Below are 16150 nucleotides of genomic sequence, written 5' to 3'. Positions count from 1 at the left end.
AGTATGAATTTCTTAATCACCCTTTTTATTTCTGTCTCTTGAATGAGGAGCCATCGTGGAAAGGAAATCTCCATTAGCTTCAATAGTGCACTGTAGTCACTTCTGATGATGTTTTAGTATGTTTGAAGTTTATGGTAGTCTAAAATGTCCTGCCCTTTAAATAAGAGGTGCACTGAAATCCTAGCATCCATCTAGTATTAAGAGGTAGGAAGTATAAATAAAAAGGCAGCCTGGTAGGTAGTAAAATTGCCCTTGAGTGTATTGGTTTGTATGTCAGTTGCAGAAGAAAATACCTGGTATGCAGAGAGCTGTTAAACTGTCAGGAGTTGTGAATGTATGTGGGACACCATAAGAATACCACATTCAGTGTCCTGTTCATTCTCGCAATAAGGAAACAGGCTTTGTGTTTGTCACAAAATTTCGACAAACTAGGATAGGATCAGACTGTCTGTATGTTTCTGTGGTGTGTATTTTAAAATGTGACAGACCACTGTGAGGTGTTTCAAAAATATCATTTAGTATATTTTGGTTTTAGTCTTTTTCACCATATATGCCTGTCATGCTAAACTTCACTTTTACTTTGTTTTCTGAGTGCTTTGAGAAAAGCATGAGAGGATTTCCAACAAGTATCAAACATGCTTCATATTTCATAATAGGACCCACATGAAAGCTGAGGGATTGCTTTGTAATGAATCTCACGTTGCAAGGCCAAGAGCTACCAGCCCTCTTTCCCAGTAGACAGCTTTGTAACAGAAGGCTTTCTAATGAAAAGCTATTATACACAAAGCACTGTTTCAGTTGGCCAGCAATTCTTCTAAGGCTTATTTCATTAAGCACGTTAGCAGATATATTGGCCGCCTTTCATTCATGTTTTGAAAGTTATGGCTGCATACTTACGGTGTCTCAGTCTGTAGCACAAAATCTTGGCCTTTTTGTTAATTGTCTTAGCAATTAGAACTTTTTTTAAAGACTAGGTCATGTTTCTCTGAGCAGCTAAGTGTACTCAGTAGTTTAAGTAACTAAATTTGTCCAAAGTTATTTTCTGTCTAAGTGATGATCATTTCAGAACCTGATCAATAGCAGTGGGAGTTACGTGGTTATAAATGGGGTTGGGGAAAGGGGATTGGCACAGATGAGTGAAGGAGGGATATAATTTTCCCATTCAAAATAGAAATAAACTGACAACATTAATTAATGATACATGATCATCTTTTGTTCTTTCCAATGTTTTTATATAGCCATGTTTTTCCCACACAATAACAGTGATGGTCATAAAACTAAAATTGTTACATAAATAATGAGAAACGAATGCTAATATTAAGCTAAGTCAGTTAAATCTTACCTCCATTTAAGGCAGCTCCTTTATTTAATAGGATTCTGGGATTTAATTATAAATTTAACTGGCTTTCTGCAAGAACAGGAATAGAGTGACTAATCTCAATATTTGAAATTGTGTATATTTTTGTAGAACTTTGCTGTTTCCCATCTCTTCAAAGCTGTTTTTGCTTATAGCTGGGGAAGGGGAATATTCCAGGCATGTGTGTTCAGTCTACGAAAGTAACTCAGAGTTTTGTCAAGGTCATGGTGGATTTTCAAATCCATAAAAAGCTAGGTAGTAGTAGTCCAACTTAATTTTTATTTAAGAGACTTTCACATTCAGTATTTGTTTATAAAATCCCATTGAGTGATCATCCTCTGAAACTGAAGGACAGCTAACTATGATGTCTCAGAGTTGTTTGCTTTTCAGTACCCATTATACACTTGCTGTTAGTGGAACTCAGATAATATACATGGTGCTCATTGTCTGGGAATCTGAGGTCATATACATTCGAATTTCAATTTGGATCAAAGTTGTGGAGGACATGTGGAGGTCGATAGGAAGTTTGAGGACATTTCCCAATAATCCCTGTTTAGTTTTGGTTCTCATTTTAAGTACCTCATTCCTTTTGCATAAAATGCCTCTAGAACAGGTGCTCCAACTGCTTATTGGTATTTGGCTCCTGTTAGCAGACTAGAGTTGAAGTGAAATCCACAAATTTAGGTATACTGGGGATATTGGCTCTTTAGCACTAAGTATTTAATTTAGCAGACCATTTTTTGTCGTGCTGTGCTATGTTGTGTCCTTTTAGAACCAACCAGTTCTTCATTATGTGCTTTCTTTCCTATGTAATTTTCCTATGAAGGTTTTTCTCCATATGAGTAAACAGTAAATGAGGTTTGTCGAAATATTCTATCACAAAAGACCAATGGTGTTGTATCATGACAGCCAGGATGAAGAGCAGGTTCATGCTACAGTTGTTCATGTACCACAGGTTTCTCTGCCTTTCAGACCTCCTTAACTGACCTTCCAAAGCTTTAACCGTGGCCACATTTCTGGCAGCATCAATGTCGCTTTTGCATCAGCATTTACTGCAGAAGGGGATCTCATCCAGTGCCCAGCAACTGCCACACTCCAGAGCTTTAAAGGAAGAGTTGTGGTAATTGTAGGAAATGCAGTGAAGAACACAGCTGCTGTAAGTGTATTGCTAAAATGTATATTTTTATCCTTAGAGATAAGCAATAGCATGCATACTGGCAGTAGTAAAATAAATGCTAGCGTCTGGAAAATTTAGGTTAGAATTTTGTGTATGATGACAGGACCTGGAGTAATGTTTTTTCTCCTTCTAGACAAAGACATTTCCCTTCAAATGGTCCACAACTGAGACGGTTGATGTTTTGAAATGAAATTGCTTGACATTATCTTCTTCAGCTTTAAAATCTTTTTTTTTGGCATGTCAGAGAAGTGACATTGGCACTTCTAATGTGCATAATGTTCAAAATTGGGTTGCATTTACTTTTTGTGGTGTTAGGAAGGACACATAAGGTAAGTTGGATGGGGACAGTTATGTTATGAACTACAAAGGAAATAAGATATAATTCATATTCCTACTAGTAAGAAACAATGTATTGCCCAATTTTTTAGAATCACTTGTTCCTGCAGTTGTGCTTAGAGAAGAGGAGAATGATCCTAACTGGTAACTTTTGTATGATGTATTTATTGTTAGTGCCTTAGCTAGGGACAGAGAATATTCAAACTTCCTATTCTTTTCTATAATTAAATATTTGATGGTGTTGAGAACCTCCAGAATAACAACTAAAAGTACATAAGTATTTCTTTCACTATACTTCTCTCAGATGAAGGAAAGCTATCTTTTTTTTTTTTTCCCAGACACACTCTTAATTATGGTTTACCTTTGGTTCACCCATTTCTTAAGCCTGTTTACACAAAGGACCTGAACTGTAACCCTGGTATGACAAGGAGGGCTGTGAATCATTAAAAGGTCTTCATGTCAGGAACAGCAGCAGCATCAGCACAACACATGATGTTGATTTTAATAGCTATAGGGAGTTGTAAGTAGAGGGAGAAATCCCTTTAATTAAACTGCATTTCATCATTTAGAAAATTAACTTGTGGTATGTATCAGGTTTCTTAAATAGTAACAGAGATGGCATGAAAGAGGCTATAAACCATCTCTCACATAGTTTCAGTAGTGAATATCTAGGTTTGTGTGTGAATCCGGGTGAGTTCATGATAGATATTTCATCGTGAAATCAGACCATTTGAATAATCACAATTCCCCACTGAATGCTGAATGCATAAATCCCCTCTCAAAAGAACAAATGTAAAATGCATAAAATGCTAAGAGCGAAATGGAGATGATTTAAGTGATGCTTTACATGTTTGATGTGGATTATGTAGCTGCTTTCAACAATTACATTTCAAAATACCAAACATGCAAATTTCTCTCAGGAATAGCCTAACCATTCACTAAACTCCTGAGGATTAAGAACAGGAAAAAGTAAGTTCTTTGGTGTTCACTAGTGAGTGTCTTTATGGGACATATTCCACACACTACCAAGCCATTTTCTGGCAGTTGTTTTTCACAACCAGTCAGAAATGTTTTGTCTGAAACAAAGGAACTCAGAGTGAATAAACAACTTGTAACAAAATTCCAGGGATGGAAAGTACAGTGTGGGTTGTCTATTCCACCAAAGCCAAGCAGATACTATTTTCTTCTGTATTTGAGAGACAATTCTGATGCAAAATTAGACGGTTTTTTTAAATGTTTCAAAATTTTTGAAATGAACATGGAATGTTTCCTTTGCTATGCATCTAAAAAAATCTTGCAGTGTGCTTAGTGAGTGCAAATACTTCAGTCACATGACAGGTGCTGTCTTATCCTCTAAACCCAGATTTTATGCAGCTGAGACAATGTTGACCCAGAATTGTCAATATCATAGCTCTCCATAAAGGAGAGATGCTGCTTTGCCTCTTGTTTTGCTTTTAGAGTTCTTGAAATCCTGCCTAAAGAGGTTTGAGCTTTAAATAGCAACAAAGTACTGGATTGACCAGTTTGACCAGAAATTAATTAAATACTAAAGCCTAAATACTGGTAGGGACTCGCCACTTCTATCACACCCTTAAAATACATATAGAACTAGCTTCAATTTGACTGTGCTGATAAAACTTTTTCTTTTGTGGGTAATTTTTTAAGGTCAGTTTCAGTTTTACTCTGCATGGCTGCATAGAACTGTCTGCCACTCTTCATGCCCAAGCTATGTAGCTCAAGGTTTGACAAGAACAATAATTATTACTTTTTAAATTTTACTAGGTAATCCAATCATAGGAAAAAAATTTAAAAGTTAATGCATGGAAACAAAACCAATTTTTGTCCACATTACAAGATGCCCAACTTTAAATGTATTTTTTCCAAAAAGAGGTATGTATTTCCAGATTAAATGGGATGAGCCAAAAATTGTACCCTCTGCCATAAAGGAGCATTCTTCAGAAATGTTCACTGATATTTACTTCACTAAAAATTTGGAGATTGGCACTGTGATATGTTCAGTTTAAATTTATATAGGACTGAGAGGCAGGGCTAAGTGTGAAAAAACACTAATTGTATATGGGTCTGTTTGTAGTTAGAAGGTTGAATCTTTCGATTATGCTTCCTATGAGCAGCCTACTTGGCATCACTTAAAAATAATTTTAAAAGCAAAGTGGCGTACACTGAACAGACCTGTAGAAAAAGTCTTTTTGCACTTCATTTCTGTTTCTGTTGTTTGCATTTGATTTGGTGCTCAATGATAAAAAATTTGAATTGGAAAGAAAATGCTGTCTAGAGTTTGAGATGTGAGAGGGAAAACTGAAAACTTCACCACAACACCGTTCCAGCAAGAGGATAGGGAAGCCAGCAATGTCTCATAGTGCCTCTGGATATGACAGCTTTGGCTCTAGTTGAACACTTCCTTAGGACGGAATTAAAACAGGGTAATCCTGCATGATAAGACATTGATGCTACTACCTCTAGAAGTTAATATATTGGCTGATGTACAAGAGCCTTACTAAATGCACCATTAGCAGCATAAAAATATTGTAAAAGGGGTATCATGTGGTGGTGTTTGGCTCACACCTCTCTGGAGAATATTCCTTCCTTTAGGCTGCTTCTCATGGTGCCAGCCTTTCTTCTAGGTTTTCCTGGGCACTTGTTAACAGAGCAGATATTTGTTTGTCTCTGAAAACAGTGGGAAACCTCCACATAAAAGGCATTATGCTGGAGTTCATCAACCAGATTCTATTTTTATATGTAACTTTTGGATATGTTAAGTGGCAGCATCTCCTAAGTGAATTGAATTCCGCTTTCCCACATCCTTAGGCAGGTAAGCACGTTGTAAATTCCATTATGGTCAAGGGATCATTACAGTTGGGAATATAATAGTTAAATAGGCAACAGGTGTTCAACTGTAGCTTCTTTTTTGGTCTAGGACAAATAACACGTCTCCTGATTTTTGTCACTTTCAGAGATACAGCAAGTAAAAAGGTGGATTATAGTTATGCATGTGTAGGACAGGGATTACTTTGGATGTTTTTATGGAAAGGTGACTGCTTCATCTTCCCTCCTTCAGTCAGCTTTGAGGTGCTAAGCCATTATCTGTTTCCATTTCAAACTTTTGCCTATATTACCGCAATGTTAACTGAATTTAGAACAGGAGAAATACCTTACCTGACACTAAATCATTCCCTAGCAACTTAATTTTGGCAGTGGCAAATTTCTACTTCTGGTTGTTTAATAAATGCGTGCTTTCCCCAGTGGTTTAATATATGTGCTTTATTGTCAGCTAAATGCTATAACAGAATAAAATATACAGGACACTTTAATCTGTCTAATAATTAGTAACTTATTTATATTTTGCTTGGAAAAAGATAAGTTGTAAGTCAAAACTTGAAAGACATATGTCTTTATCGCTGGGAAACAAATTCTAAATTGTAAATTCTAATTGTTACATTGATTACTTTTTGTCTAGATAAGTTATGCTGCTGTAAATATATTGTCTAGAGAACCTCTACAAGTTACTGAGGCAGTCATTCTTATTGCATTGCAATAGCTAATAGATAAAGTACATGAATCATCTCCAAAACAAAGACAAGAAGTTCTGATTTTCCATGAGATCTTTCTGACCGTTTTCAAGGCAAGAGGGACAGGGTCAAATTCAGAATTCTTTTTGTATAACATATTCTTAGCTTGGAAAAAAGAAATTTTTTTTTCTATATGAAAATAGCATATAGCATTTTCTTTCCCAGCACACTATCAAAAATGCATTTTTTCTTGTATGAAGACTGAGACACATAGGTTACAGTGTCTGGTTACTGCTGAATTTGTGTGATTTTATTGTCATCTTCCTGAGGCCTTTTTAAAACCCCTTGCCAGATAAGCAAGTTCTTGCATGATTTCTTCTGTTATAAACTTGTCTTAAAACTACAAATGGGTACCTAGGAAACTTCATACGGTGATCTGAAGATTAGGTATTGCATAGAATACTAAAGGACAGGTGCATTTGTGCTTCTAAAGACATATATATTTAGTTGGACGGGCCTAATAAAACTTGTGGAGTGTGAGTAAATAGAAATTAGACAATAAACTTCTGGAGATGTTCCCACTATACATCTTTTAAACTCTGTTTCTTTGTAAATAGTTTCTGCAGAAAAGTGACTGAACAATTGGAATGGAAACCCTTCTCTTTGCAGGGATGGAGGGGCCCCTTATGATTCACAGAATGGCTCTTTCATGTTTCTTTGTTAAGGCCCCATCGTTCCATCTGCATTCAGACTCGGAGGCTACTGGAATCATCAGAGCCTCCTTGTTGCCTTTAAAGAGGAAGAGATTAAGCTTGTATTTTGAAAAGTTTGAAAGGTTTTAGTTAATCAGCAACAGTCCTTCTGGTTTTAACTCAACCCAATACATGGTTAAGTCTTCATTATTTTATTCCATACATTTAGCCCTTTTTATTACTCTAACATGCATAATGTATGCATGCTTTCCTTCATGGAGAGAAAGCAGCCCAGCTGCTGTTGCCAGTACATGCTCTTCACACAGCCCAAGAGAGACACTTGGGCTGCCAGCCAGGAGTTGTGTTGTGCTGTTGTAATTCTGCCCCTGACCCTGGCTTTGGTTCGTGTGCATTGAGTGCCTCAGCTACAGCAGTGATGACCTAAATCTCTCACTGTTCCAGCCAGGTATGAAAGAGGACGGGGCAAAATGCAAGATGGATCTTCGGAGCAGAATTTGCGTGTTTCTTTTCCTCCTCTGAAGTAAGCGCCACGGAAAACAGGCTAATTCCAAAACTCCAAACTAGGTTCTCTTTGTTAATTTTTACTGAGACCAATGGTAGCGGTCATTGGAAATTTTAGTTGTTCATTTGATGTAGGTGTTGTTTGGCCTGTCTGTGTGCCTTGCTACGCAGAGATTTGGATCCTTCTGGAATGAGGAATTGTGGAGTCCTTGGCTTTACCTATGAAAATATGTCTGAGAGATGCTGGCAAGCAGGAAGTCAGCTCTTTTCAATCATCTGGGAAATCTCTAAGGACAGGAAGGACGGGAGAATGGTTAACCTGAATCTTGGAGTGGTGCTGTCAGGCTCCAGACTTTCTCCAGACTTCTGTCTCAGCTATTGTTATACTCCTTGTAGACTGCACCTCTGAAAGAGTACTCTTGTCCTTGATGGAGCTTGGATTTGGTTGTATCCATGTTGCTCAGAGCTATTGCATTATAACATAGAAGTTGGGCTGTTTCTCAGCTCTGACAGAGTGTTTTGTGTTTCCTGGTGTTCCAGTTCAGAGAATTGGAAATAGTGGTAACTGAAATAGAGATGGTAATGACCTATAAATAGTGTTAGAGGTTCAGGACCTTGTGTAAGGATATACCAGCTAGAATGGTGCTGGTGAATTTGGCAGTTAGAATATCCGTGCTGCTTGTCTGCAGCAATGTTGTTTTGCTTTTCTCTAAACTGTATCTGAACCAGCCTTTGAAGAGGACTGACTGACTGAATGACTGACTGCTGCAGGAGGGTTTGAGTAGAGTTTGAGTAGAAACTGGACAAAACTTGCATTTTAGGTAGTGTTAGGAAAAAGTACTGCAAATCACAAAGAAATGTTTTTCGCTATCAAATACTTCTTTGAGCATTATTCAAGATCTCGGGCGACCCTTAGACGTGGGGAGAGGAGGTAGAATCTTTCACAAAGACTCATACTTTCTCTTTTTATATCCAAGCCAGCTGTTACACCTCTTTTCAAAATCCTGTATTTCTGTTCACTAACAGCTTTTTTATTTTCTATTGAGTGAAAAATAGAATAATTTTCTTTCTGCATTTTCATTTTACATTCCATTCAACTGTAATGTGTGCACTGCATTTATTTTAGTCAGTATAAATTAGCTGTGTTACAACAGCTAAATCCTGGCAACTGACTTTAATTGTCAAGTGCTCACTTTCAACTGGGTATTTTTTTAATGTATATAATTTCTAGGTAGAAAATTTAAAATACAGGTGTTTAAAATTTATTACCTGAAGAAATTTGACAGTTTACTCTTACTTTTGTTCTCAGTAAAACTTATTCCGAAACCAGCTATTAAATACCTGTTTATGTAGGCTTATTTTCAAATCTTTGCATGTATGTCCTTTAAGTTACTGCTGTGTTTTTGTGATAGAATGGAAAGTGTTCCACTTTGGCCAGATCTACATGTAGAGAATTTTCCCTTGATCTTGTTAGAGTGATTGGTTCTATGTTCCACCCCTCCCACCCCCTAGTATGTGTTTGCACCAAGTTGTCCTTTCTGTGTTTTTTTTTTTTTACTTCCATTCAGTTTATGGTAATACCATAACCAACAACTAGGCACTGTTTTGTTGATATGGGAGGTTTTAGGTTCCTATCTTTTCCATGGTGTTAAAGTGTCATTTCATTTATCTGGAACTCTGTAATATAAGAAGTAGCTCACTAAAAATAATCTTGTGTATTGGATCTGTGTTCTGGCATATGGAGAGTGTTGTTAAAAAAGTTGCAGACTGATCACTTTGACTGTTGAGCTTTCAGAGAGGTGTAGGTGAGCTCTTGGACTGAAATCACACAGCAAATAGACTGCAACTCCTGAGAGGTTTGTGTAGCATGAGTTTACAAGTAGAAGACTAGAAATAATCTTGTGGCAATGAATGAATAATACAAAATTTGGTTGATATTTCTCCTCCAACTTCTATTTTTCTTCTGACTCTTTCAGAGTATGCTGTTAATATTTATACCATGGTAACACTGTCACAGCAATCTTTTCTGGTATTCTGGTGCAGTATATTACTCCTCCTTCCCTCCCAGCGTGCCCTTTAATTAGAGCCTGTCACAAGAATGTCTGTGAAAGTGAATAATGTGTACATAGCAACCCTCGTGGCTGGCCCGAAGGGTGCTGGGAGTGGGGCTGCTCAAGCTGTTGTGTTCTTAGACTCTGTGCTGTAGACAGTCTGAAAACGTGATGTGCCTGGCATAAGACATGCAGCACTTGAAAGCTGTTACTTTGCTGCTTGGAACAGGGTAGTAGAAACATTTTGATAAATTCTGCAATGTGCAGATCATTAAGGTTCTTGATAGTGCTTAAAGGAGCAGTCCTGTTATGCTGTTTATATTGAGACCATCACCAAGACAGGATAAAATATTTAATATTTGCCCTAATTTTGGTATGAATTTTCTGTGATCTTGTCTTTGAAAGCCTGACTTTTTGTATCTGCATTAAGAGTCTTAAATGACTACTTTCAAATGCAAATTGCAACTTCCTGGCTTAGTTATGCTCACCAAGAAGGGTGTTTAATCTGGAATTGATGGATGCATTACTTAACAGAGGAACTGTGTTTCCGAAGTCTTCAGCAAAGTCATCATATTGGAGCCATTAAACAATGTTTCTCACATATTCATCCTTTCATATGTAATATTTGCTGTGAAAGCAGCAAGAAGAATTTCAGTTTGGAAGTTCAGTTTAAACATTAGATGCAACCAGAGAAAACACAGCAACTGAATTTGGGAATCTCATTTTGAGGAAAGACCATCTGAAGCAGAAAGTAAAAAGCTTAAAGTCTTGTAGTAGTATCCCTTAAAGCCTTTCCTCAGATGGAAACAACTCTCATTTCCCCCAAGTAGTCTTCTTGTCTAAATGAAAACAAAAGCATTACAGAGGAGTGTGATCCATTGGTGGTATGGGGAAAGATGTATTTCAGAAGTTATGTCAACACAAACATTTGATAAAATTGAGAAAGTTTAATCTATAATAAAGGACAGTTTATTTCTATTTACAGAAGTATATTTCTGTATAATGGAAATTCAATTGTACACTACCTTTGTATGTTTCAGTACATCGCTCTTTAAAATGTGAGTGCTTTACAGGTTGCTAAGGATGATGGAACCCATGTGCTTATCTCTTCACCATGTTATTTTCAGTCTTAACAGCACCTTTGTAAATTGGATTATTTAGTAAATTACAAATTATATATTCAGGAGCCTGTTAGTAAACTTCTAGTTGATACTTCATGATTGCATTTATAAAGCAAATAGAGCCCCTGTATGCATGCTAAGATGGCAGTTTCTGTTGTAGAAAGTCTGGGGTATTCATTCAGAAGAGCACCTTGGGATTTTTTTGATGCATGAAGTTTGTTCTTTTAGGATCACTGATTTTACCTTTTTTTTCAGCTTTTTAGGTAACCTTGTTTTTTATCTTTATTTCTTGGATTCAGGCTACTGATATTTGGCATAACTGAGGGTCATACTGGGGAGAAAATCTAAGTAGCTATTTCAAATAGTCCTTCCTCTCCATCAGTGCATACACCAGAAATAACACTCCCCTGTGTTTTGAAAATACTGGCTTCATAGAGTGTATTTTGGCAAGGCAAGATACCAGGTGGTGATGGGACATTTCAGAAACATGGTGAACAAGTTCCTGTTCTTGTCTGCGACAGACAGGCTCCCCTGTCTGGGAGAGGGTGGCACAGACACATACAGAGGAACAGAACTATAAAAAGTCAAACTTTTAAATAAGGGAGACTGCTAGGCTAGTAAGAGGCTATTTCTAAGTCTACGCTTTACCAAAAGTTACTGTTTCTACTTTCAGCGAAAAAATGGAGGGACGCAGAAGGTAAAACTAAGAATGTCTTTAATTGGATCAAGCCCTATTGCCATGTGACTTAAACCTGGAGTCTTCTATGCATTGCCTGGACAGATGTATGTGCAAAGCTCTTGGAGGCTGATATTGGGAGTTGGATGGCAGCTCTCAGCTTATGTCAATGTGCCTCTAGGCCCTGACTCACACCTAACTCCCACAGTAGTGAGGTACTGATAGTAGTACGTTTCCTGCTCAGTGGTTTTTCCCTGGCTGGATGTTCAATATTTTGAGCCGTATTTGCAGCATTTCTCACTTAAACTAGGCAGACAACAGAAAACACTTCTGTGACAACTTAAAAAAAAAAAAAAATAGGAAGTTCATCTTATGGTATATCATCTTGTGCTCTTGTGCTTTCTGCCCATCATTTGCTACCAGCCCCAGATTTTGCACTGCTTTCTTCCCAGAGGCCCTGCAAGAAGCAACAAATTCCTCACTATAAGGTTTTAAAGTAACCTCGTCGTATGCAGTGAAGAAAATTACTTTTACATAACTTGGCTACTGACACAGTTCTAAAATACAGTGGGACACAGGCCTTTATGCTCAAACCCCAAGTACAAGGCATTTGTTTGTGTATTCTCTTTTAAGATTACCTTGAATGTATTAGAGTTAGGGCATTCAAAACACGTGGAGCAGAGTTTACAGTTTGTTTTCAGCATTTTAAAGTTATCAGTAGTCAGAGGGTGGAACATCTCTGTTGGCACATGGAGGCTGTACTCAGGAAATAACATGGAGCTGCTTCCTGCCAGCCTGAACGCTTGTTGCCATTTTTCATTTCTGCTGGCCCTGAGCAGCATTGGTGTCCAAGACAGAGCACTGTCCATTAGTTGCAGGTGGAGAGCACTGTGAGGTGACAGGTAAGTCCATGTGAAGTCGAGATGTCTGGTAGGAGTATTTCACTAGGAATAGAAACTACTTTTGTAGTTCATGATATGCATAGCTGAGTGCTATCTTTGTCTCTTTTACTGTACACCACATCTCTATGGACTGTGATTATAGTGAGAGGTATTTGGACTTTTCTAGTGATGCCTCTGTGCATATTACACCACCTGTGCACCCAAGAACCTTTCTAAAAGCATAGCATTTACTTTGCTCATGAAAGCTGACATCCATATATGGTGTAAGTTTACTGTCAGCTGCTTTGATTCCCTGATTGTGGGCATTTTTTTAGTTGGTTCTTTGACTCCTATACTGAATAACCCAAACTGATGGGGAAAGAGATAATTGAACTTCCCTTTGGTCTTCTCTGGGCAACTACCTGAAATAAATTTAACAGCCAAAATGTTTACAGGTAATTGTGTAGTACGTCTAGTTCTGCCTCAGTATCTGTTACACTGTAACAGGTAATTAGAAGGAAAGTAAATGAAAAAAGAAATCCCATGTAGTGAGTTTGATTGGGGTGCCCACAGCTGTTCTTGAGTTGGGAATTTATTTGTTTGAGCAAAGTTAACAATCTGGACATCACGCTTGCGCAGGTTCTCAAATAGCATCACTAATTATTTTAAAGAGTCAAAAAGGGAAAAGCAAAATTTTTATATAGCCCATTGGAAGCACTCAGTGATTTTACAAATGGTTTCTGATTTGACAGCCAAGTTTAAAGCAACAGTCTCAAAGACTGGGATGGCAGAGCAATCTATCACAGCTACTGGAAATTAAGTAAAACTATTAATTTCTCACTGATTAGTCTGTTTTGGTGCTTGCTTTTTAATGAATTGTAGTCAATGTATAGAAGGCAAGTTTGACCTGTAATGCACAAAATATTGTTCCTTTGGGTTGGATTTTGGTGTTTTGAAACACAATTTTGATTTTTTTTATCATTATTGTTTTAATATACAAAATATCTTTGTAATAATGTTTCACAAAGTTACTATGTGGAAAGTGGCAATTGCTGTGTTTATGGCATGAACTATTTGAGGAGAGAGGCTTTCAGTGGTGGGGGTACACCTGCTTGCACTATTTAACCTGCCTGTGGGCAGATTGGTGGGAGCAGGGAAGATTAAAGATGATAGACCCCAATTTCATTTCTGACAGCTGTGAGATCAAGTCACATCGGATGAGTTTGACAGGGTAAGCAAATGACTATACCCTCAAACTGTGATGCTTGAACATTTGGGAACCTACAGGAAACAGCTGGGAGTTAGATTAACACACAGAAAAATATCTGTTAGTTCATGCTTTGAGAGAGGCTCCAGTGATTGCCCTGAGATTAAGCAGTCCTTTTAGGATGAGGTAAAATCCTGCCTAAGCAGAGATAAATAAAGTTCAAGGTTATTAGTGTGACACTTTCATGACCACAAAATTCATCCCAGCTGTTTCAACACACTGGCCTGGGCTCCTGTGTTGGACTAGTTGGTGCAAAAAAAAGAACTTCAAGGGTCTGATATTTTTTGTTTAATTTGCCTTACTTAATGTTATTGTGATTTAAGGACTATGATATGCAGTGGGCTAATGATACATTTGTTTCAGTTTGCAGCTCATCTAGTGAAAAACAAGTACCCAAGGGTCTGCATCCTAGATGGAGGAATCAACAAGATCAAGCCAACTGGTCTCCTCACGGTTCCTTCTCCACAAATCTAAGTGACTGTAAACATTCAGGACAATCTGTCTGAAGAGGAAAGTCTTACCTACAACACATATCCTGAACCTAAAGGGCATTATGGCATCTTTGCCATACAAGATATCCTGATGATCAGTGTCTTATCCGGCAGCTGTAGAGCCCAGGAACTTTGTGTTTGTTCCTTAGTATAGAGATTCGGTTGGAACTGACCAAAATTGAAGCTTTAAGCTTTTCAAGAAACCTCTTTCAGCACTGATGTAGTGCAGAAGTGCTTGGGCAAGTCTGAACAAAGAGAGAGGACCTCATCTGGGGTTTGGTATCTTATATTTCTGCGGAGCAAAATTAACTGGCACTTGATGGTTCTAAGGTGCATTTAGATTATTTGAAAAAGTATTTTACTGTGAATGTTGAAAGTAGCAAAGTGAAACTGTACCATGTATATTGTGTGGAAAAAGTGTGTTCTCCAGTATTTTAAAAGTAATTGCTGTATCTTGTGACCTGCTTTATTTCTGAGAAAGCATTTTTTTTCATCTGGTTTGGAAATAAAGATGTGTCCCAAATTGGAAATCACTGTAAGAGCTGCTGCTGAGTCAGTCCAAAATCTATCAAAAGTTGGAAAATTTCTTCTACTCTGTGGTGAATTTAACAATTTGTTTCTATAATTGTATCAAGTGTAACAATTTCTCAAACAATTACACTTACCAGAAAGGTGGGTTTTCGACAGTACTGTGTCTTAGGACTAGAAATCATTTATTTTGCCAATAATAGTGTGCTTCCATTTTTGAAGCTCATGCCTTGAAAGGAAACATTGCAATTTTAATTTTCATTCAAAAACATTCTAGAATAATCACTCTTTCATGGATTGGAAGTTGAGAGTTTTCTTTGGCCCTCTGCTCGTTCAGCTAGTGGTGTCAATTTTCTTGGGGCTTTTTTAAGTCCTTGAACATGAACTTTAAAACTGACAGATTGAGACAACAACCTGGTTTTGAACTGGACTGGTGCAAGGGCTGCAGATGAGTGAAAGCAGGCTCCCACAAAGGGCATGAGGTGGCTGTACAGTAAAGATGTGGGAATTACTTTGCAGTAAGAAGCCAAAAGCATTTAAAGCACCAACAGAAACAGGAGTTGGCATATCTCTTGCTGAGAGGCTGAAAACCTGATTCAGACAAGTACCAACTTTCAGGAGATGAGGGGAAAAAAAACCAACATCCTAATTCCTCCCCCTCAAAATCCCAGGTTAGGTTTGCTATCTTGTCAGGTCCATTATTCTAAAAATAAGGGTGGAGATGGGAGGAAGGCTAGGAAAATAAAAGAATCTGTCTTCAAGAATGTTCCTTGAAAATACTACATTTAATACTGGGAAACCAGTTATGATAATGTAAGACTGTCAGTATGGCTTTGAAATTAAATGGGAATGTGGAAGAATGTGTTTTAGAAGACAAGAAAGTGTTAGATGTGTCTTTTTACATTTTTGAAGCTGGAAAAAACTGATGTGACATGAGGCTTAATAATCACTGAAGCATGAGGATTAAAATGTATTTTGTAAAATTAACAAAATGACACCAAAGACCTGTTCACCTGGTTACAGTCTCATATTAGCTTGCATTGTGAATTTGGCACCCTGCTCTTTATTATTAGAGCATCATCTGAGACATGTCAGTTTCCACCATACAAGGTCACTGTAGGGTAATGAGGATTTGCTCTAGAGATGGGATTATTGTTTGCCTTATTTGAGGATTTTATATCAGGAATAGTTTTTAATTTGGCAAACAGAACATTGCAGCACCTTACTTTATTTTGGTTTTCTTCTGTCACAATGGGCTTCCAAAACTGAGAATTCTCAGAGAGAGGGGGTCAGTGAAACACTGGGAACAGTGTCTATAAATCATGGGCAACCTGATCACTTGTTCTGTGGAGTTTTTAGTGTTGGTGGTTGTGGGGTTTGGGGTTTGTTGTTTTGGGAGGGTTTTTTTGAGCTGAAACTGTGGAAGATGAGACTTCGTGAAAGGTGCTGAAAGAGGAAGTCTTCATTCTCTTGGTGGGGGAAGCAGAAGGTTTTGTAGAGCTCCTGAAAGATTTTTGGAGGCTG

At 37.7% G+C, this 16150-nt stretch overlaps 1 protein-coding gene across 3 annotated transcripts in view; it reads left to right on the top strand.

Annotated features, from left to right (window-relative positions):
• Window positions 1-16150, top strand: part of TBCK (TBC1 domain containing kinase) — a 111366-nt gene that overhangs the window by 80081 nt on the left and 15135 nt on the right. The window contains exons 23-24 of one of the 3 annotated variants that reach the window (XM_032109695.1): window positions 2354-2513; window positions 13971-15494. In XM_032109695.1, coding sequence (XP_031965586.1) covers window positions 2354-2513; window positions 13971-14081 — 271 coding nt within the window. In that variant the 3' untranslated portion in view covers window positions 14082-15494. Of the gene's footprint in view, window positions 1-2353; window positions 2514-13970; window positions 15495-16150 lie in introns of those variants that run through there. The other 2 variants (XM_032109693.1, XM_032109694.1) reach the window with 2 other exon arrangements.

This window comes from Corvus moneduloides, chromosome 5, assembly GCF_009650955.1.
Source record: "Corvus moneduloides isolate bCorMon1 chromosome 5, bCorMon1.pri, whole genome shotgun sequence".
Lineage (NCBI taxonomy): Eukaryota > Metazoa > Chordata > Aves > Passeriformes > Corvidae > Corvus > Corvus moneduloides.
Note: the sequence above shows the minus strand (reverse complement) of the source record. Positions and strands in the feature narration are given on the sequence as shown.